Below are 22,801 nucleotides of genomic sequence, written 5' to 3'. Positions count from 1 at the left end.
CTTGGGATTCTCTCTCTCTGCCCTTCCCCCACCTGCTCTCTCCCAAAGTAAATAAACATAAAAGAAAAAAAAATTAAGCCCTCGCCCCACAGCATGGCGGAAGCCAGAGGACATCACACTGAGTGAGTCACAGAAGGACAAACAGCAGTAGGAGTCACCCACAGGAGGGTCCAAGAAGACTCAGACCCGTGGAGACACAAAGTGGCATGGCTGCCAAGGGCTGGGAGGCTGGTGTTTAATGGGGACAGAGTTCCAGTCAGGGAAGATAAGAAGGTTCTAGAGATAGATGGTGGTTGCACAACAGACAGAATAACACTAATAAATGGTTAAAATGGTAAATTTTAGGGCGTCTGGGTGGCTCAGTCGGTTAAGTGTCCGACTTCGGCTCAGGTCATGATCTCACGGTTCGTGAGTTCAAGCCCCACGTCGGGCTCTGTGCTGACAGCTCAGAGCCTGGAGCCTGTTTCAGATTCTGTGTCTCCCTCTCTGTCTGCCCCTCCCCACTCGCTCTCTCTCAAAAATAATAAACGTTAAAAAAAGTTAAAAAAAAAATAAAAAGGTAAATGCCACGTGTATTTTACTGCAATAAAAATAACTGGGTACCAGGCTGGTTCCGTCAGTGGAGCATATGCGACTCTGGATCTCGGGGTCCTGAGTCCGAGCCCCACGTTGGGTATAGAGATTGCTTAAAATAAAATCTTTAAGGAATATATAAATAAAAATAAAATAAACATACAATGCCTATCCAAAAAAACCCCAAAATCTTATGAAAGTAACTGAAAAGAAAAACCCTTCCGTGTCACTCAGAACCCCCAGATCAAGAGTCACATGTGCCTCCACCTGGGGCAGCCAAGCGCCCTGTGCTTACCTTTCCTGCATCGGGCCGCGGGGTGCGCACAACACCATCACCTGGGTTTATCCAAGACTGGAAATCATGCCCTGCCCTGCCCTGCCCTTTGTGTTCCCAGGTTTTTTCTTTCTTTTCTACCATGACCTTGACTTTTTAAAATGAAAACCTGTGTTTCTTGAGTGCAACAAGGTGACAAATAGCTCTGGAAGTGGCCTTGTCTCAGAATCAGCTACTAGGGAGCGTGTTGACGGCACCCTCACCTGCAGCAGGTGCTAGGGCAGAGAGACGCAGCCCGTGTACGTGGACATCAGTGCGTGTTCCCGAACAACACGCATGAGCCACGTGGTCCACCCCGCGAGTGGGTCTCAGGAAAAGAACCCCTTCCCTGCACCGGAGGGGGCACCCACCATCCATCTCCACCAGGAGCTGGTTGAGTGTCTGCTCCTCCTCCGTGTTGGAGAAGCCGGACATGGTGGTGGAGCGCTTCTTGCCCACGGCGTCGATCTCGTCAATGTACACGATGCAGGGTGCCCGGGCCCGGGCTTCCTTGAAGAGGCTCCGCACACGGGCAGCGCCGAGGCCTAAGGTGACACAGAGGACCGGGCGGGGAACGGGGAACGGGAGGGGAGCCCAACTGTTGCGCCAGGGGCCAGAACGGCCCACGGAGGATGACGAAGCCTCAGGAGAGTCACCCTGGCGGTACTCGCCCCCTCATGGACCCCCAGGCCGTGCATGGAGGCGGCTTCAAAGAACATCGCTGCCCAGTTCTCTACGCCAGCGGCATTCCCAGGAGCATGGGGCTTCTGTTTGCCTCTCCGTCCCCCCAATTCCCCGGCCGGCCGCCACCTGAGGAAGGGCGTGTGACGGCAGAGCCATCCTGCACAGACGGTCCTGTCCGCAGCCCCCCAGGCAACACCAACCTCCAATGACCTCCACGAACTCCGGGCCAGCCATTGCCAAGAAGGGCACCCGGGCCTCCGTCGCCACTGCCTTGGCCAGAAGGGTCTTCCCACAGCCAGGGGGCCCGAGCAACAGCGCGCCTTTTGGGACTTTGGCGCCGAGCTGAAGGAAGCGCTCTGGGCTCTGGAAAAGCAGCAGACAACGCAGCGCTGATCGCAGGTGTTGCAGAGAGAACTTTCAAGACAGGACACGTGGAGATCAGCTCATGCGCTGTCACGGATCAGCTATGGTTCACACGGTTCTGGCGCAAATCAGTCCGGGACTGACCGGGTGTCCCGGACGGCTTAAGCTGCAGCCGGCGGTGGGCTCTCGGCCCTCCTGCTGGTTGAAAACCGTGCACTCGGCCTGCACGGCGGGTTTAGTACCGGCTCCCACCACCTGACTACTTCGGGTCTTTCCTCCAGGATGGTGCTCACCTGCCTCCTGCTCGGCAGGCACGCCTACCTTCAGATAATCCACGAACTCTTTGACTTCCAGTTTGGCTTCATGCATTCCTGCTACGTCTTTGAAGCTGACTCCTTTCCCCGTCTTGCCGTCCACAATTGTGAAACGAGCCATCTTAAGCTGATTCTGGGCAGAAAGAACAAAGGGCAGGGTGCCGTGACCTCTCAGCACAACAGGGAAAGTGAGCGTCCCCGGGCCCCACCTCCCCTCGGCCCAGGGTCCCCTCTCCCACACCCCTTCCGAGGCATATGAAGGGAAATGTTTCTTGTGCGTCATGAACAGTAAGAAAGTTATCTAGTATTTAACGGTTTGCCTTAAAAAAAAAAAGACGTAAAACCACCCCCCGCCCAAACAAGGTAATTTAACTATGTCTTTTGCACATAAACTGTATTTTTCTATATGATTTTTCCCGCTACTGTGTAATACTCTGATTTTAAAAGCAATATAGATAACACCGAGCTCTAGGAAAGTTTGGTAGAAATGTTGGCTGGTAAATTTCTGGAAAGCAACCAGGCAAGAGAAAGCTCGTAGTGAGGGGCGCAAACTTGAGCTCAGTTCTGCCTCAGGAGGCGCACAGACGTGCCCGCGCTCAGAAAACATGTGCGCTGAATTTATCACAGTGCTATTTAAATACGACAGTAAAAATAAACAGCCCTAAATACACAAGAACGGTGAAACTGGCCGAGTAAAATACAGCCCGGGCCCATGATGAGACACCCTTCAAAGAGTGTGAGCGTTCAGCTACAGCCAGGAACACACTCTTGGTCTCGGTTCTCAGGGAAGGGGCTGGGGCTGGGTGGTGCTGTCTGCAGACTTGCTCCAGCCGGGGCTTGGGCCCCTCAGCTCTGCTGCTGATGGGCTAACCGGCCACATGCTCCTGCCAGGGAGGGTTCACGTTACAACGAGGGCTACCACAAGAGGACGGGTGTGGGTGTGTGTGTGTGTGTGTGTGTGTGTACACATTAAGTAATCTCTACACCCAACACAGGGCTTAAATTCAAGACCCCAAGATCAAGCGTCGCATGCTCCTCAAACTGAGCCAGCCAGGTGCCCCAAGAGAATGCTTTTAAAGTGTATTTGGGGGGGGGGGGGCGCAGGGCGCCTGGATGGCTCAGCCAGTTAAGTGTCTGACGTCTGCTTAGGTCATGATCTCACTATGGAGTCTGTCTGTCTGTCTGTCTCTCTCTCTGAATAAATAAACTTTAAAATAAAATCTTTAAAAAGTGTATTTAGGTTTGGGGCATCTGGCTGGCTCAGTTGCCAGCCTTAAAAAATACGCAGCATCTTAGCAAGTAGGAGAAACCAAAGAAACAGTCATGCCCAGTTACTGAAACAGCAGAATAAACTGGCCTATACACTGGCCTGGCTCAGCTGCCCCACGAGCCAGGGGGAGAGTGGGCCTCAGGTGGATCCCCTAGTCGGCCAGGCACAAAGAAAGAGGAGCTGGCAGGCCACGGCTCCAGGCTGGCCTCTCTGTGACAGCTTAGCCTTCACTGCGTGCTCACTCTTGGGAGCCATACTCAGCAAACACAGACAGACCCTAAGAGCACACGTTCAGGGAGATGGGACAGAGCACACGTTCAGGGAGATGGGACAGAGCACACTTTCAGGGACGCGGGACAGACCTTATGCTCAGGGAGATGGGACAGACCGCACATTCAGGGACATGGGAGAGACCTCACGTGGAGGGACACGGGACAGAGCACACGTTCAGGGACACGGGACAGAGCACAGGTGCAGGGGGATGGGTGGCACGTGCCCAACTTACAAAAGCACTGAGTCCTCCTTCCCGTCCTGTCATCCCAGCCAGACGGAACACGTACCACAGGATGGCCAGGCCCACTGCGGTCATCCCCAAGGCGTAGAGGGCACTAGCGGGAGAGAGAGTCAGTCACGGGCAGGAAGCCCACGGGCACGCCTCGCGAAGTCCGGGGCCACGGACACTTCAGAGATGGGAAGAGCGACCCGCACTCCGAGAGCAGCGTGCAGAGTGAGTGGTTGTGAAAATGGGTCTCCTTGTCCAACTGTGCTCTCTCGTGACCTTCTCCCAGATGGGCAGGTGGAGCGTCTCCCCACGGCGCAAAGCCAGGACGTGGACACCACACGCTCGCCCCGTCCTCCAGAGCCGACCGATGACGCCCAGCGAGAACCGATTTTCACGTGCGCCGAAGCAGGCCACCGGTTTTGCATGCAACGGCAAAACTCGCAGAGCAGGAAACCGAGTGAACCCTAGGGCGCCAGCCCGCCCTCCCGCCGCTGCCCGCAGTCCGCCAGCCCTGGCCCTGCACCTGCGGGAGAGACCCGCCACCGCACGGGAAGCTCAGCGCGTCAGCGGTGTCGGCCAGTGAGCGGCGAGCCTCTGCACGCAAGCTCCGGCCGCTGTCGGGCCCAGCGAGTGGTGAGACGCCACGACTGGGAGCTGACGTGTCCCCGCTGAGTCTGTAGGTCCCACGGGCCCAACACGGTCCCCGCTTCCGTCTGCCGCACGGAAGCAGGGATTTCTACCGGACGGGCCCGCCTCTCCCTTTCTGTTCCACTTTCCCGTTTGTAGAAGCCAGCGGCCCCACGACGCGCTGGATCAAGAAAAGCCACAGACCCACGGACGCCCTCCCCACACGTGGTCCCGGACTCGCCCTCCCACACGGGGGTCTGCTTCGTGCAGGCCAGGCCACTTTCCGGTGTGTGTGCTTTGTTAGCACATTACAGAGCCACGCCTGGTTTAGTTCAGGGGCCAAATAACGACCAGCATACTTTCCAAAGAATCCTGTCCGCTTATAGGAGACCGGGATCCTGTCCTTGCCTTCAATGTTCAGGGCGTCTTCGGCGGCTCGGAGCTTCTCCTCAAACCTGTCGATGTTTGCCACCTGCATCCGGTACATCAAGGCCAGCCGCTGGAGGCAGAGAGCACAGGTGGTGCGAGTGACACACGGGCCAGACGGACGACCCCCGGACGCTGCAGGGCTCCAGCAGCAGAAGGTTCATCTGAGGGTCAGAAACTACTTCTGCGTCACAATTCCAGCAAAACTTCAATACGTGTGCTTTCTCTATCTTCAGGAATGGGGACATTTTAAGAAAGGGAGGGTGTGCTCCACACTGACACCCCCCACCGAGCCTCAGCCGTGCGTGCAGAGCACAGAGACACGCGACAGGCCGGAGCTCCCTGCCGGGACGCAGGCAAGTCTAAGGCCAGAGCACAGGTTTCGCGCCTGCCCGCTGGCTGACCCCGAAATCGGCAAATCAGCTAAGTGGTTTTCTGTGTCCTCGGGAAGCCTTTCCCGGGTGGAGGCTCAGGGAGTGAGCAGGTGGAGTGTCCTGGCATGACGTCACCGCCGCCTCCAGGGGGCAGGCTTCCCTGGGAGGAGGCAGCGTGGCCCGAAGTCCACGCTGGGCCCCCGAATGCCTTCTCTGTGAGCCGTCCTGATGATCTCCAGCAGCCTAGACGGTGTCCTGCCAGTCCCACACCATTCTCGTGAGGGCCTGGTCCAAATGCTTTCTAGAACTAAGCCGTTCCAAGCTCAGCTTCTAGACACACTCTTCCAATCTACGTGGAGCAGCCAGATTTCCCCCTGGCTCTTAAGAACCTCAGAAGATGCCGTGGGGTCACAAGGCCAGATGGGAGAAGCAGGCGGGGGCGCCACCGGCCACAACACCCTGATCACAGTCTGTGCTGGACTAACCCCACAGACCCAAACGTCTGACGTGCACTTCATGCCCCCGTCCCTCACATACCCGGCCCGGCCGTGGAAACAGAATGGAGAAGCACGACAGTGTCCTCCTTTCTATCCCAGAAGCCAAGAGCAAAGTGTATGACTCCAGAAAGCGATTCAACTCCCCCGTCTTCTCTCTGACCGCCTGGCCCTGGACGACCCGCTTGCTTCTGCAAGGTCACCCAGGTCACACAGCAGTCAGGGCCGGGAGGGGCCTGTCCCCCACAACTAAGTCACAAGCTCGTGTAAACTGACAAACAGCTGTGCACACGTGCGTGGCGCTTAGCCCTATCTAGAGCCCTAGCGGCGCCCACGGTGCTGTCCTAAGGGACAGAGTCCTACGCCCACGAGTAAACTTGTGCCCCAAGTGCGCACAGTATGTCCACACTGAACGCCTGTCTCCCAGCATTCTACCTGGTCTCCTTTTCCCGCTGTCCAAACCTCTAACAAACAACAGGAAGGAGACTAAAACATGACAGGACCGTGGCTCAAACATCTAACACAGCTCTGAGCGTCAGTACAGAGATGACTAGCAAACAGGATCAGGGAAAAGCGTTTTGGAAAATAGTCTCGTGTCGCTGCCTCTCCTGGGCCTGCCGGTGGTGTGGTTATGGGGTGGGGGGAAGGGGAACAAAAAGGCGGGGACTGGACGGTGGTTCCCTCTCATAGCGGGGTTTCCGCAGTCGGCTTCCGGGGCCCAGTGCCCCACACTGATGCCCAGCCCTCTCCCTGAGACCAAATCCCACCCGTCTGACGCCTCCTCTCTCTCGGGAGCACCCGAGGCGGGGAGGTAAGCAGGCCCCGCTTGCTCTTTCCTCCCTCCCGTCCAAGGGCCAGCCCGTGCCCAACCCCACCTCTCAGCCGCCCTCACAGGGAGGGTAGGCTCCTGCCCCCGGCCCCCAGGGAATACCCCAAACAGCCTTGGCACCTCAACTCACCGGCATCCGCCAAAGCTGCCCCATGTGCCAACCTGCAGCCAGCGCCAGACCCACAGAGCGGGACGTCGGGGCCACCGCTGGCTCACGTTCCCTCCTCCTCCTCTCTGTACACGGCCACCGCAGCCGCGGGCCCCCAGCTCCCGTCTGGGACAACACCCCCTCCCCCAATCACGGGATCTCAGGGCAGGGGAGGGGGGGGGACGGAAAGGGGCCCGCCCACACTCACAGGCCGCCCGAACACCACGGCTCCGGGGTGCAGGTAGACCTCCACCACGTCGCTCTCGGGCACCACCTGCACCCGCTGCACCTCGCCCTTGGCCAGCATCTCGTGGACAAAGTCGTTCCAGGAAATGTTGCCCCCGCTGGTGCTGAGCGCGTTCAGCAGGCTCATGACCACGGCGATGACAAACAGGGTGCGTAGCCGCTCGCGGTACATCTGGTCCTCTCTCTCCTTGCGTCTCCTCTCCTCTGCGGGCGGGGCAACCGGGGGACCGTGAGACAGAGGCCGCAGGCGGGGCGGCAGGAGAGCACAGTGGCGAGGAGGCCGGCCCTGCGTGTTGGCCGGTTTTCAACAAAGTGGCCTGAGACAGATACGAATCACATGCCATCCGGGCCACCAGCGCCCCGTTCGCCGCCCGCGTAGAGCACAAAACCAGGGTTTTCCACTTCCCGGGACCAGCGTGTGCTACGTCTCCACCATCAGCCCTCGGCCGGGAGCACGGCCGACCCCCCCGACCTGGCGTGATCACCGGCGGGGTGTGCGCACACGTGCAAGTCTTTAATAACAACCAGACACCTGCCTCCCCTCCCCCACAGCCACACATTTAAACAGTTTAGTCCGTGGACAGATGGTGGGGTCCACTTAATTCAAGAATGTTCCCAAAGACCAACTCTTCTGCCAAATCACATTACTTGGCTACTGATACCCTACCCAGGGTATGGACTGCATCGTGCCCATTCTTAGGGGTGAGAGGAGGACCCGAGACTCGGCCCCGGCTTGGGGTGTGCAGAAACCCAGGGAGGTAAGGTGGCCCGAGTGGCAGCGTGTGGAGGCGGGGCGGGAGGGGAGAGCCCACCGCACAGGGAACTCAGAGAAGCAGCTCCCAGCACGGGCACCAGGGAGGCTCCCAGAAGGAGGGAGAGCAAGCGGACCAGGAGGCCAGAAGGATGTTCAGAAGCTGCTTCCCTCAGGCCCAGAGCGCAGATGGGAGAGTCCTGCTTGCAGCCGCCAGAGGCCCGGCCACAGTCTTCCTCCCAAAACAGCCAGTCAGGTAAACCCTCTCATTTGCGCGATGCTGTCATCTCACCAGCCCACGCAGCCCACTCCCTGGAAGGATCCGGCGCCTCTGTTTACACACCAGGCTGCCGTGCGGCCCTCACCTGTGCGGCACGGCCCATCCTCCCGACACGCCACCCAGACTCCAACCAGGCCTGTCATTAATGATGCCTTCACCACGTGTGCTCACCACGGCCCCGACCTCGCTCGGCAACCAAAGTTTCCACCATTTGCTCCTTCCGGCACAAACACAAGCATCCGCTCGGGGGAAGAGCAGGGGCCCACTCCCGGGAGCAGGGGGACCCAGCACACAGGGCTCAGCCCAAGCACACACGCACCGGAACCGGTGCCACCCGCTTCCCCCTGTGCCGCTTGGAGCTGGAGCCGTCCACAAACACACCCTCGTCTCCCAACAGTTTAGAGGAGCTGAAAGGCATTTTAAGGCAGCTTAAACACAAAACGAAGCTTATGGAGAAGGCTGTGTCTACAATCGTTCTGAAAACCTGAAAGCGCATTTTAGATGTTCCCTTAGACTGGAACGGGGGCGCCTGGGGGGCTCAGTGGGTTAAACGTCCGACTCTTGATTTTGGCTCAGGTCGTGACCTCATGAGTTCGAGCCGTGCATCAGGCTCTGCGCTCACAGCTCGGAGCCTGCTTGGGATTCTCTCTCCCCTCTCTCTGCCCCTCCCCCCACTCATGCACACTCATGCTCTTTCTCTCAAAATAAATAAACTTTAAAAAAAAAAAGAACGGGCTATAAGAGCCTATCCAATATGTAAAGCTCAGTCGCAAAGGGCAGCGAAATAAAGGTAGCGGTTATTTTAGAGAGCAAATTTATGTTCTCGGTGAGTAGGTAGAGACCATGTATTTCAGTCTAATTTTCTACCTAATTGGTCTATTGAATTCCCATCTTGTTTTCTAGTTAATAATATTGAGCGTCCCCAAACTGGGCAAACTGGGTGAAATTCCACCAGCAGGATGAACGTCTCTGTTTGAGAAGCTCTGTATGATCGGCAGGCTCTCACTCACACACAAATTGTTGTGCATCCCTGGTTCCTGGCCGGCGGTCGCGGGGCACGAGTCCACCGGAAGCACTTACAGACTTGGGCCCAGGCCATGTGGCGACACTGCCCTTCCTGGCTGCTCTGGCCAGCACACCGGCACGCCCCGCGGGGAAACAGGCTTGCAACGATTCTGCAACTCACATGCATCTGTTTGCAGACTGTGAGACAGGGCTATTTTTTAAAAATATGGTTTGGTTTCATTTACTTGTTTTTAAAAAGTTTTTTTTTTTTTAAGGAATCTCTATACCCAAAGTGGGGCTCAGACTCACAACCCCGAGATCGAGAGTTGTACGCCCCACCAACTGAGCCAGCCAGGTGCCCCAGATATGGCTTGGTTTTAAACAAGATAATTTTGCACTTTTTTGCAAGAATTTCTAAAATCATGGGGCGCCTGGGTGGGTCAGTCGGTTAAGCATCCAACTTCGGCTCAGGGTCTCAGATGATGGTCTCACGGTTTGTGAGTTTGAGCCCCGCGTCGAACTCTGCTGACAGCTGGGAGCCTGGAGCCTGCTTCAGATTCTGCGTCTCCCTCTGTCTCTGCCCCTCCCCTGCTTGTGCTCGTGTGTGCTCTCTCCCTCCAAAATAAACAAACATTTAAAATCAAAAGACAGCTTGGACAGGGCACCTGGGGGGCTTAGCCAACAAAAGCGTCCAACTTCGGCTCAGGTCATGATCTCGAGGTTCGCGGGTTCGAGTCCCACAGCGAGCTCTCTGTTGTCACTGTAGAGCCTGCTTTGGATCCTCTGTCTCCCCGCCTCTGCCCCTCCCCCAATCACGTGCGCGTGCGTGCGTGCAGGCTTGCGTGTGTTCTCCTCTCTCAAAAATAAATAAACATACAAAAAAAAAAAAAAAGACAGCTTGCCTTTAGGCTCCAAAACACGTCTTCTTTCTTCCCAAAAACCCAACCCTTTTCAAATACCAGCCAGGTGTTCTGACACACGGAGCTGCCTGCCTCTGGCCTGTTTCAGAGAGAAGGATCTAGGCCGGGCCTAGAGGCCGCGCATCACGTTCCCAGAGGACTCTCCAGGGGAGAGAGCAGGGAGGTCCCAGCCCAGAGTGGTAACTGCTCTGGGGCGTCAGGACGGTTCACCGAAGGCAGGTTAAAATCGTCTGTGCTTCTCAGTACAACTCCTGCTCTGGCTTCTGAGTCCAAATCGCCCTGAGTCCTGCTCCCGGGCAGAAGGAGACGGACACGGCAGGCCCACCCTGACAGGACCTCACACACACACAGAGACGGCCGTGCCGGCAGACAGCATCGTTACAAACGTGCGCAAACACGTGCTGCGTCCATTCGCACGTACGACAAAGTAGAACCCGGGTGCACGGGGTGCGGGGAACCGGCCCCGCACACGCTGTCGGGCGGGACCAGTGAGTAAACCCTCCTGGAAGCTACTTGGCTGGTGTATCAGGGCCACAAAAACATTTGCTTTCTGTAACTCACTAAGTGTACTTCTCAAACCGTAGCCAAGGAAACCAAATGCAGAAAACACAAACCTGGGGGTGCGTGGCTGGCTTGGTCGGTGAAGCACGCGACTCTTGATCGCGGGCTTGGCGTTCGAGCCCCACGCTGGCTGTAGAAATTACTAAGAATAAAGTGTCTAAAAACAGACACCTGTCTGTGGTGTTGGTCAGGTATGCAATCGTGAGGGCCAGTCCGAGAAAGACAAAGGGAAACAGTAAAGGGAAAGGTGGAAATGAGACACTTAGAGGACTGGCTAAATAAGAATAGGATTTTTGGGGCGCCCGGGGGGCTCAGTCGGTTGAGCATCCGACTCTCGGTTTTGGCTCAGGCCACGAGGTCAGAGTCACGAAGTCGAGCCCCAAGTTGGGCTCCGCGCTGACTGCACGGAGTCTGCCGGGGCTTCTCTCTCTCTCTGCCCCTCCCCCACTCGTGCAGGCTCTCTGTGTCTCTCAAAGTAAATCAGAGTAAGATTTCTGAGGTAGAGGAGGTGAAACAAAATCTGATCCTGAGATCCTGAACAGGAAATGCCATTTAAACGCTCCAGACACAAAAAGACGTCTCCTGTCCCCGGAAGACCCTCTTCCTCCTCGGCCCCTCACGGCCGGGGCGCCGCCTGAGTCTGCACGTGTGAGCACCGCACGCAGGCGCTCCCGTCCCCTTGGCTCGCGCGTCTCCTTTGGCTCCCGACACCGGTGACGGGCCTGTAGAACGCCGACAGGCCAGCTCCTGCTGCCCGCGTCCCCAGGCACCCAGGGGACACTGCTGCCTCCCGGCCACCATACTGCCCACCCACCGGACAGCGGCCTACAGGGCACACCCCCTGCGAGATTCCGGTGGCAAAACTCCTTTCCAGGCGGTACTGTCCGTCACCTCAGAGTGCCCCGAATCAGTCACCTAAAGCCAGAGGCCCAAGGACACAGCTACCAGAGCTGTCCCCGGTTTTCCCTCCAGAAACCCACCCCCCCCCCCCCCCGACAACTGCTAACGCAAGCTCTGGGGCGAGTGGTGCAGGGGGATCACAGTGACGATCCAGCTCTTCCCAGCCATCACCTGGCACCGGTCCCGACGCAGATGGGGCCGAGAACCCTACCTCACGGGGTGTTCTCACGTCTCAGGGCCAAGAAGCACTAACACAAAAGTTGTCCGGAAATTCCAGCACCTGCTTTTTTTAGCTGAAGTTTTTCCTATAGCTGTGGATCCCCATGGAGTCCCAGTCGTACCACAAAGCCACCCTTTGTCTGCCCGGCTGCTTCCGACGGTGACGCTGTACAAAGCGGGCAACGAGGATGCTGACGCGCTCCCGTGCGGGACTGCCTTGTGCAGTCTTAGCACAGGTGAACGCTCACGCATCCACCGCCGGCGAAGACAGGGTTCCCCTCCACGATGGCCGGCTCTTTCGCTGCAGACCCTCAGCGGGTGGGAGGCCCAGACGCCGGGCTGCGCCTGCTGCACGCAGGCAGGTCGGGGCGCTTACGGGCAGCCGGGCCCGCACAGGCGGCAGAGCCAGGGAACATCCACAGTGGATTCTCCCAGCAGGAAAAATCCTCGGGCTAAACAAATAACCATCCTCTAATGAAAACTCAACAGACACGAACTCCGTCCCGTTTTCTCAGGGCACGCTACTGTTCAATCTGAAGTTCACACGTATTACACGCTCCAGGAAGGCGGGGGAGACGCAGACGCCCTCTAGCCGCGTGCGGCTGCCACCTGCGGCGGTGAAGCAGTGGGCGAGACCCCTACTCGGGATTTACTTCTGCCCCCGCTGTCCCCTGCGCCACAGCACTGGCTGACGGCACCGTGGCGGCGACCAGGCTCAGTGAGCATGTGGTTCAGCACCTGGACCGAGGGCCGCGGCCACCCCCGCAGAAGTGACAATTATCAGCGGGACCGAGCACGAGGAACGGGACGGCGCACGCAAGGCCCGCGCCCGTTTCTCTACAGGAAACCCTGGCTTCCTTGTCACCTCTTTCTTAATTTAGGAAGGCCTTTCCCATGTCCGTATTCTGCCACATTTCCCCCTGATTCTTTTATAGTTTTGCTGTTTAGGTTTAACGATTTAATCCATCCAGGATTTATTTTGGTACGTGTGATTTCGTCTCTCTCCAAGTCACGAAGCAACTGTTCCAAACCATTTCTGACACAATCCATCCTTCCTGCGACTGCACGAAATGCCACTCTAGTTACGCCCTAATTCTTACATAAACCAGGCTCTGCTACTGGATTTTCTATTTTGTTCCACTGAGCTACCTACCTATTGCTGGACCAACACGTTCATTTTGGGGAAGAAAAAAATTTTAATAGCTGCCAATATCAGCCTCGCCAGTATTTGTGTTTCAAAATCCTGCAGATTTCCTGACAAGCCACACCCTCATCCCCCACCCCTGAAAACCTTTCAACGCGGAGTCCCTCTGGGGTGAAGGACGCACACGAACGTAGCAGCCCACAGTGGGAAACGCGCGTGTGTTCGAGTTCAGAAGCCTGCTGGGGAAGAGCTGAGCTCCCGGGGAGCTCTCTGGGTGAAAGAAACGAGCCACTGCCAAAGTGGATGCCCCGTGAAGGCGGCAGTGAGATCAGCGCAGAGCTCGAAACCAGAAATATCTGAGAAAGGTCTCCACAGAACCCAGCCAATGACCACACGGGCGGCTTCCGGGAGTTAAGACCCATCTCTCACGAGCTTGAAGATGGGGGCCCCCGGCTGGCTTAGTCCGAACAGCTGCGGCTCTCGATCTTGGGGTTTGTGAGTTTGAGCCCCACATTGGGCATAGAGACTACTTTAAAAAATAATAATAAAACAAGCAAAACAAAATCAGCATCTAAGTACGAGGAAGGTCCTTGACAAGACACCCACTTCTCTACCTGTGTGTCCCTCCCCAGACTCCGCACAGGACAGACACCCGATGTCCTCAGGGATAAAAAGGGAACGATAACGGGGAATTAGGAGAGAATTGTGAACATGTAGAAATCATGTAGTGCACTGCTGGGTACACTCCAATCATTCTTACGGGTTGGTGGTTTCCACTGTCATTACCTCTAAGCAGCCAGCTTCTACCTTAGAGGTCAATTCAAACTGACCTTTTAATTTCCCTCACCCCTTCGCCCGATCAGAGTCCTAATTCCATAGGAGGTGAGACTCAAGGTTTACACGTGAGGTCGTTGTGAACTGGGGCTGGGGCAGGGCTAACAGGTAAAGAGGTCACTCACACGCGAGTGTTGTATGTGTTGTGCCCCCTCCTTGAGGCCATACGCTGTCCCAACCTCTCCTCTGGCGGGGAGACTGCTTCTCAAGGCCACACTGCAGCAGGGGTGTGGGGGGTGGGTTCACCAAGGTGTCCTGGGGCCTTCCTCCCCACCCTGGAACTCCTGAGTTCAGGGCAGACCTGAGAGTCACCATTTCTATGCAGAGGACAGTAATCCTGCCTGCCTTCGGACATTCTGGACATGACGAGGGACACAGGTGTGGATGGAAGCCTGTCTCAACAGGAGAAGAGAAGACCCAGTGATCACATCAAAGGTTGCCACACTGCACACTGCCACACTGGCAGGAGACCCAGTGATCACATCAAAGGTTGGGGGTAGGTGTGCTCAGGGTAAGAGAGACAGAGGTGCCTGGGCTCCCTCTACTTCTGAGACCGACTTCCTGCTGCGGAGAGCAGAACACACATGTGAAGACAACCGAGGCAGCCGTTATTTACGAACGTCACATAGATGTACCTTCGTCATCTTCAGGGGTCCTCGCCTTGGATTTACCATTGTCCTTAGTCTTCTGCTTCATCCTGGACGTGTTAAAATAGTAAGTGCCACCTGTAAGGAACAGGGACAGCGTTTAGCAAGATCTGCCACTACGGGGGAGCACTCGGGAGAAGAGTATGCTCTCCAATAACCAAACCCAAACAGAAGCCATCCGAAACCTACATGCTGAGATTGAGCGCTGTTGGGTCCTCATTTTTAGTACGGCAGCTGCTACTTACAGAATAATAAGCTACTTCAACTTATGGAATGTCTCGTCACTGCAGTTAGCAAGCCAGGGAAGCAAACTTAGTCGTGCATGTAAACTGAGGAAACGTCGGAAGTCTGCTGGAGGATGGCCTCTTCCACACACACACAGCCACTTTAATGAACCTGAGCAAACGAGCCACACTGGCTGTGACGTGTGCAGCAGCCTCCCAGCAGCCACCACTGGGACACGACACTCATCACACCAGAGGCTCGGCCTTGTCCGCCGTCTAATTCCACTGCTGTTTAAAAGGAGGGGAAAGAGAGTCTCACAGCCATGACTGAGCTGGATCTTTCTTCACGACGCTCACAGAACCGCAAGTAAGACTACCCTGATGGCCCTCTGAAGAGGGTCAGGCTGTCTGGAGGGCGAGGCGTGTGTCCCTGGGGACGTGTGTAGATTTAAATGCGGAAACAGCTGCTGCCAAGTGGCCCTCCCCGAGCACACGGGGGAACCAAGCCATTTAATGTATTTTAGGAGTTGGGAGGTTTCACTTTTGCCCTTTCCAACTGGATGGAGCGGGGAGTAAAGTCCCAGGTGTCAATCCTGAAGATCCTAAGGCCTCTGACCTAAGATCTCGCTTGAAGATGTCACAGTATCTCATTAAACAAGCAAACTATTTTAAGAATAAGTTATCTGTGGGCTGTTTTTAGTTACCTTCTTTATATAAAACATACACTTTGAAGAGCCTTACTAACTGTTCTCGCAGCTGGCTAGAGAACACGAAAATCCTTTTAAGCAGCCCAATCATTGCTATGCACCAGAATTTTAAAAGTCCACTCAAGGAAGCAATTAGGCCTTAGCCAATCTTCTCTTTTGTAAACTGCTCTTTAGAACATCTAGGGGCTCACAATAAATAGAAGCCAGGGGGCGCCTGGGTGGGTCAGTCAGTTAAGCAACCGACTCTCGATTTGGGCTCAGGTCATGATCTCAGGGTGGTGAGGTCAAGCCCCAAGTTGGGCTCTGTGCAGATGGCTCAGAACCTGCTTGTTTCTCTCTCCCCTTCTACCCGCCTCTCTCTCAAAATAAGCAAATGAGTAAAACAACAACAACAACAATAATTAGAAGCCCAACAGGGTGTCTGGGTGGCTCAGTCAGTTAAGCATCCGACTTCAGCTCAGGTCATGATCTTGCAGTTCATGTGCTGCCAGCTCCGAGCCTGGAGCCGGCTTCCGATTCTGTGTCTCCCTCTCTCTCTGCCCCTCCCCACTCGTGCTCTGTCTCCCTCTGTCTCTGTCTCAAAAATTAATAAACATTAAAAAAAACTTTTTAAAAAGTAAATATTAAAAACATAAAAACAAATAAAAAGTAAATAAAAAAATTTTTTTAATTAAAAAAAAGCCAAACGTCATCTGAGTGATTTTGTTTCTCTGCCGATGTCAGACTAGCAACGATATCCTAACTTATTTACAAATGTCACAGGATTTGCCTATCAATTCTCTATTTCAGAAGATACACACCTAAGAGTTTCCAGAGTCTGACTGGATCCTGGATGAGATGCTGTTTCAGCAACAGTCCCCGGAACCTGTCACAGGTAGGGGTCAGCAGGCACGACTGCAAGTTCTGGAAAGGAAAACACAGAGGACGGTCACCCATTCCACACCACACCACCGCAGTGTGACTGATTCCTTGTGCCAGACCTTTCCTGACGACTCCAATGCTCATTTATTGTGCTTACATTGCCCTGAAACATGAACGGCCTGAGCATCATTTCAGAGTTTTTTTTGTTTTTTTTTTAATTTTTTTTTTTTTTTAACGTTTATTTATTTTTGAGACAGAGAGAGACAGAGCATGAACGGGGGAGGGGCAGAGAGAGAGGGAGACACAGAACCGGAAGCAGGCTCCAGGCTCTGAGCCATCAGCCCAGAGCCTGACGCGGGGCTCGAACTCACGGACCGCGAGATCGTGACCTGAGCCGAAGTCGGACGCTTAACCGACTGAGCCACCCAGGCGCCCCTTCAGAGTTTTAATGTAACATCAAAACGTCAAACGTGATGTGAGCGCAAGAAATACTGAGGGGCAGGCAGGGAGCGCTGGCTACCACTCTGTACCCAAGGATCACAGTCTGGAAAAGCACACAGAGAGACACAGACACACACCCACACACACACACACACACACACACACATACACACACACACACGGCAGCTGTGAGAGCCCAGGGCCCTTGATCCTGACATCTCCAGACAGCAGTTCCACGAAGAGCGTTTCTGGCTCTACAGCAGCTCACTGGCCTGTCTTTCCAAAGCTCTGCTCTCAGGGTGAGCATTTTCCCACTTGAATACGTGTTATGTTAAGGTCAATGATCCAACTTAACTTTTTCTCTTTGTTGGCAGTTTCCTCATCTGCTTTTGATGTCTCCCTTCGTTCATCCCTGTCCCGCTGCTATCAAGAAAAGTAACACCTTGCTCAACGCTTTCTGGTAACAAGCACATAACATGTAACCTCCCGTTAGCAACAAGAGGCAAATTCCTAGTCTATCGAGTTACTGTCCCATTTAACTAAAACTAACATTCTTGGTTCAGTGAGACGCAGCAGGCATAGAAGAGGTAGCCACGCAACGTGGACTGGACCCAACAAATGACTAACATCAGTGTGAAAGATACAGCAAACAAAACAAAACGAAAATTGTCATTCTTCAAAGTCAGACCCAAACAGTTTGCTTAAACCAGGTTACTTTAGTTTTACTACTATTACAGCCACTGGCGAGGTAACCTGCTGAGATTTCACACTGTGTGACCTGACTACATCAGTTATTTTCATAAAATGAGCACAGGTTCAGACTGATGATAATAAAGCACGAACTTCCTTTTCAACGGAACTAAAAGGCAGGAAAAAAAGGTAATACGCCTATAGTTGCCCTCAGGTTAAGGAAGGACAGCCAGTAAGCTAGAAAAGAATAGAATTATAATTCAAACTGGTCCTCAAGTTATGATAAAATATAATAACAACAATAAATTATGACCTAGGATGTCAAGGCTGAGCTCCTAAGACTGGGTAAAAAAAATCAGCCATAAAGGCACCAGGACTTAGGGTCTTTGTTTTCTGGATGAAGAGTTAACCTGAGCAGAGCCTAGAACAGTCCTGGCCAGAGAATGCTCCGTGAATTTGAGTTCATAACACGTTAAGCTACAAGACAAAAGTCAAATACAATCACGTGGTGTTTGGCTCACAAAACCTCAGCCCACTTCGAACCGAACGCCAAGTACTATTTGGAACTAATCCTCAGGAGATCAGATCCAAATGAGCCAATTGTGAAATTGTTCTCCGCTAAAATCAGTGAAACTTTTAGTAGATTCAATTTATTTATCTATTTTTTTAAACATTTTTTAAAATGTTTATTTATTTTTGACAGAGACAGAGACAGAGAGAGAGAGAGAGAGAGAGAGAGAGAGACAGCATGGGTGGGGGAGGGGCAGAGAGAGGGAGACACAGAATCGGAAGGAGGCTCCAGGCTCCGAGCTGTCAGCACAGAGCCCGATGCGGGGCTGAACTCACAGGCCGCGAGATCATGACCTGAGCCGAAGTCGGATGTTCAACCGACCGAGACACCCAGGCGCCCCATATTTATCTATTTTTTTTTAAAGATTTTATTTTTAGGGGTGCCTGAGTGACTCGGTCGGTTAAGCGTCCGACTTTGGCTCAGGTCATGATCTCATAGTTCATGAGTTCGAGCCCCCCAGGTCGGGCTCTGTGCTGACAGCTTGGAGCCTGGAGCCTGCTTCGGATTCTGTGCCTCCCTGTCTCTCTGCCCCTCCCCCGCTCATACTGTCTCTCTCTCTCTCTTCCTCAAAAATAAATATTTTTTAAAAATTAAAAAAAAAGATTTTTAAGTAATCTCTACACCCAATGTAGGGCTCGAACTCAACCTGGAGATCAAGAGTCTCACGCTCCACCGACTGAGCCAGCCAGGCGCCCTTGGATTCAATTTTAAGATGCCAGGAATTCAGGCAAACAGGCAGAAAATATCAATACAGGAAATAAGGGCTGGAAAAATCCAAGCTGGAGCCTGTGCGGAGTCTCTCCAAGGCTGCCCCGGCCCTTCCGTACCACCCCGCAGCACTGGACTGGAAGGCAACGCTCGGGCTCAGGGGCCGGCGGGGGCGCGGGGAGAGCGGGGGGAGGCCTATGGGGGAGGGGGAGGGGCCTGCCCGGGGCTGCGGAGGGGGATCAGGGGAAGGGGGAGGGACCCAGCCGGGGCGGAGGCGGGGCGGGAGAGGCCCGGCCCAGATTCAGGAAGGGGGCAGGGTCCCAGCCTGGGGTCGGCGGTTACCTGCTTGGCTTGGCCTCCGGCGCCCGCGAGTCGGATCGGAGGCCTGTAGACGAAGTGCTGGCACCTCCTCCCGCCTTCGGTGGTGAGGCCTGGGCTCCAGCCCGAGCAGGAGCCCCGCAGTCGCCCGGGCCCCGCAGTCGGGCCCCGACGGAGGGCACGCAGCAGCAGCAACACGGCCGCCATGTTGGCGCGGAAGCGGCGCCTGCGCAGTCGGGCTACCCGGGAGCGCCTGCGCGGTGGGGGCTGCCAAGGCTCGGTGCCCCCGGCGTCCCGCCGCAACCCCGACCGGACTGGCGTAACCTAGCGGTTTATTAGGTGGCAGCCTGTGCGGGGCACCGCGCATAGAGCCCTGAAGGAAGAGTGTCGTGACTCTGCGCCGGGCTGCATCCTGCAGCCACGCCGGCCAGGGGCGCCGCTGCTGGGGCGGCCGTCCTTTTCCCGGGCGGAGCAAGGAGGGAGACGCGCCCAAAAGACTGGACCGTCACCCGGGACCGGTACACGGACTCGGACTCAACCCGCTCCCGGGACTGGGATTCGGACCCCGACCCCCAGACCCCACGGGACCCGGACCCGGACTCGGACCCCGAACCCCCCCCTCCCGGGACCGGAAGCGGACCCTGGCCCGTCTGCGGGTCTCCGGGGGTCAGGCGGCAGCGCGCCGCCGGGCAGTTGAAAGGGGCCCGCGGGGCTCGCGGTCAGAGCAGGGAGGGTGGCCGGGCGCCCTTGCGCAGGCAGGAGCCTCGTCCTGAGGACGTTTAATTTCGGACAGATAGCCATCTTAACTAGTTATTTTCTGCGGAGGGCACGAAGACTTCTGGAAGTCGTCCCCAGCCCGAGGCAGGAGGGAGGGGCCTTTTGGTTCGTCGCTGGCCCAGGCAGACCCGGCCCCTGGCCGCCGCTGTCTGCACCTTTCCTCCTCTTTCCCAGCCTGCGTGGGGCCCAGCGCTTTAGTGCTTAGCTTTGACGCTGCTGACTGCTCAGAGCTGAAAAGCTTGTTGAGTAGAAAAACCAAAAACTAGGTGGATGTCTTACAGAGGTAGGGTTATGATAACGTGTTTCTTTTTTGCTTAAAAAAAAATTTATGTTTAATTTTGAGAGAGAGCGCGCGAGCGAGCATGAGTGGGGGAGGGGCAGAGAGAGAGAGAGGGAGACACAGACTCTGAAGCAGGAGGCTCCAGGCTCTCAGATGTCAGCACAGAGCCCTATGCGGGGCTCAAACTCAGCAGCGGAGAGATCCTGACCTGAGTCGAAGTCCGATGCTTAACAGACTGAGCCACCCAGGCTCTCCATGTGCTTTTCTTTCTGTATTCTGGAAATTTCTGCAGGCAATCTTAGTACTAACTGGCGCCTGGCTCCCTATCGGATGCTCTTAATATTCACAACTCTGAAGTACTTTTAATATCTACTTTACAGATGAGGCAACAGACTCAAACACATTAAATCCCATCCAAGGTCACAGCTAAGGAGTGATAGTGCAGAGCCTCAGAGCTGGTCGGACTGGTTTCTGGGGCTGCGCTGCTCCCCACCATTGTTCCTTATGTATTACAAAAGTAGCATGATTTGTATATCCTTCCCCTCCCTCACTGCTGAAAACTTTGGGACTTTTTAAGTGATTATTTATTTTGAGAGAGAGCGCTGGTGCATGCATGGGAGCAGAGGAGGGGCAGAGAGGGAGAATCCCTAGCAGGCTCCCTGCTGTCCGCTTGGAACCTGACCCTGGGCTTGATTCCACGAAGGGTGAGATCTTGATCTGAGCTGAAGTCAAGAGTCAGGAGTCAGACGTTTAACCGATTGGCCCTTCCAGGCACCTTTGGGGACATTTTTAAAATTCAGTGTCCGGATTATGGGTGCTCAGCTCCCCAGCAACTGGTGCCTCTGTAGAGATTCTTATTCGTGGCTGGTTCATGGAGGGAGCAGCCCCTCGGCCCAGGGCTGCCTGTGATTCACACAACTGAACTAACTGCCTTTCCTTTTGTTTTTTATGTCCTCCTACCCTGGTCCTTCACCGTCAATCCTTCCTCCCCAGCCTTCCCTCCACTGTTTTTTTCTTTGCTGGTTAAATTGTCCCACCCACTTTCTGCCTTCCGGCTCACTGCGTCCTGCCCTCACTCTGCCCAGACCAGTCCTGTGACCGGAACCGAACTTCCGAGAGAGTGGTTTCTTGCACCCTATCAAAGCTGTGCAATGTGCCCTGACAGGAAGCGACCAAGCCCCCCTCCCATCCCTGTTCCCTCATCACCCAAAGCCTCTAACATGTGTTTAGGATGTGTATGTGTTTAGGAATGTGTTTAGGAAGAGTATAAGCTAGGATCCCGCTAATACTGCTTGAAGAGAAATTGTTATTGTGGTCTGACTCTGTTGACTGACAAGTCAGTGGGAAGCAATACTGGGTAGTGGCAAGGGGCCAACCTCTGTGGAAACAACACTGGCTTCTGTCCTCATCCTGTGACGTTGAGCAAGTTACTACCTTCTCAGAGCCTCAATTTTCTCATCATTAAAATGGGGATAATAATTATCTACAGAGTGAGGCTAATAGCAGCCTTGGGTTTCCCACAGTCTCGTCATAAAGATAAAATACAATAAAAGTACGTGAAAACAGCTCATGAAGCCGGAAGTCATTCGTATCTGGGAGTTATTCCTGGGATGTCATAGCAAATGAGATTCTGGAAGAACAGATTATCGATTCATTTATTCAAAATATTTATTCATTTATTTTTGAGAAAGCAAGCAGGGGAGGGGCCGAGAGAGAAAGGGAGACAAAATCTCAAGCAAGCTCGTGGGGTTCAAACCCACGAACCATGAGACCATGACCTGAGACTCGGATGCTCAACCGACTGAGCTCCCAGGTGCCCCCTGTCTGTACCTCTTAACCTCTGTTTACTCAACTGTCCTTCCTCGGCTCTGTGCACTCAGTGTCCATCAGGACGCGGCTTCCCTTAACTGGCGGAGGCAACCTCACGGTGAACGGGTTGCAGTCCCATGTCCTAGATTCCTGCATTGCCACTCCGACACCAGGTGTGTTTGTAAGCCAGGCGACCCTTGGTGGGGGGTGTGGAAGGAGGGAGCAGAGAGGACCTCTGCTGCTCCCACCCCTGCAGCTGTTCCTTGGCTGGTGGGGGTCCTGGGCTCTCAAGTTCCTGCTTCAGGCAAGCTGCTCCCCATCTGTCCTCCTTGTCTGTAAAACAGGAATGACATGTTAGCAGTCAAGACAGAAATTGATCTTTTGGGCCGTTTTTGGGTTTAATATCTAGGCTTCCTTTCTCCTATCAGAGCAATTATTTGCTTCTTCCTAAATTGGGCAGCTTGGCAGCAAGTAAAGTAAGCTGTTTCTCTTTTCTTAGAACAGGTGCTTCCACACTTGCCCTGGCCTCTGAGGCCCTGGGACAGTTGCACGGTGCAAGCACTGCTCCCAGAGTCACTCTGCTGAGCTCCTGCTGCCAAGGCTGAGTCACAGAGCTCTGAGTGACCTGTTCTACAACGAGGTATTTGGCCAATATTAGGACGTCTTCTATAAGATATACTTCCTTGTGGAGCATTTGAATAAACTCGTTCATTTCTTTGAATTTTGGGAGGTTTTGTTTCTGAACTAAAGCTCTTTCTTAGGAAGTGATTTCTTCTCATATCGCTCGTTAGCTGGGTTTTAGTCACCATATGTATGAGATTTTGTAATCACAGATTTTGTTCTTAAAGGGATAAAAAGCCCATTTCTACTCGCAAACAACCTGTATAGAAATTTGTGTGTGACTAAAGAGCCACGTATGCTCTGTGTTTCACAAGACGCTGGGTGTGAGATTCTGGACCGGTGTCTCGGGGGACACCTGGAGAGGGCAGGG

The 22,801-nt window shown here is 54.6% G+C and overlaps 1 protein-coding gene and 1 long non-coding RNA gene across 3 annotated transcripts in view; one reads left to right on the top strand and one right to left on the bottom strand.

Annotated features, from left to right (window-relative positions):
- LOC125916462 (uncharacterized) overlaps nucleotides 1-17,673 on the top strand; it is a 35,567-nt gene extending 17,894 nt beyond the window's left edge. The window contains exons 2-3 of the long non-coding RNA XR_007455919.1: nucleotides 16,145-16,229; nucleotides 17,032-17,673. This is a non-coding gene — a long non-coding RNA (uncharacterized LOC125916462). The remainder of the gene's footprint in view (nucleotides 1-16,144; nucleotides 16,230-17,031) is intronic.
- Nucleotides 1-19,273, bottom strand: part of SPG7 (SPG7 matrix AAA peptidase subunit, paraplegin) — a 32,187-nt gene extending 12,914 nt beyond the window's left edge. The window contains exons 1-9 of one of the 2 annotated variants that reach the window (XR_007455918.1): nucleotides 18,969-19,273; nucleotides 16,156-16,258; nucleotides 14,413-14,502; nucleotides 7,126-7,367; nucleotides 5,006-5,145; nucleotides 4,023-4,125; nucleotides 2,255-2,380; nucleotides 1,771-1,933; nucleotides 1,258-1,431 (exon numbers count right to left, since the gene is read on the bottom strand). Coding sequence is in view for 1 of the 2 variants with exons in the window: in XM_049622685.1 (XP_049478642.1) it covers nucleotides 1,258-1,431; nucleotides 1,771-1,933; nucleotides 2,255-2,380; nucleotides 4,023-4,125; nucleotides 5,006-5,145; nucleotides 7,126-7,367; nucleotides 14,413-14,502; nucleotides 16,156-16,258; nucleotides 18,969-19,151 (1,324 nt within the window). In the remaining variant the exon portion in view is untranslated. The remainder of the gene's footprint in view (nucleotides 1-1,257; nucleotides 1,432-1,770; nucleotides 1,934-2,254; nucleotides 2,381-4,022; nucleotides 4,126-5,005; nucleotides 5,146-7,125; nucleotides 7,368-14,412; nucleotides 14,503-16,155; nucleotides 16,259-18,968) is intronic. The other variant, XM_049622685.1, reaches the window with a different exon arrangement.
- Between the last annotated feature and the right edge of the window lie 3,528 nt (nucleotides 19,274-22,801).

This window comes from Panthera uncia, assembly GCF_023721935.1.
Source record: "Panthera uncia isolate 11264 chromosome E2 unlocalized genomic scaffold, Puncia_PCG_1.0 HiC_scaffold_20, whole genome shotgun sequence".
Lineage (NCBI taxonomy): Eukaryota > Metazoa > Chordata > Mammalia > Carnivora > Felidae > Panthera > Panthera uncia.
This window is presented reverse-complemented; position numbering and strand designations above follow the sequence as displayed.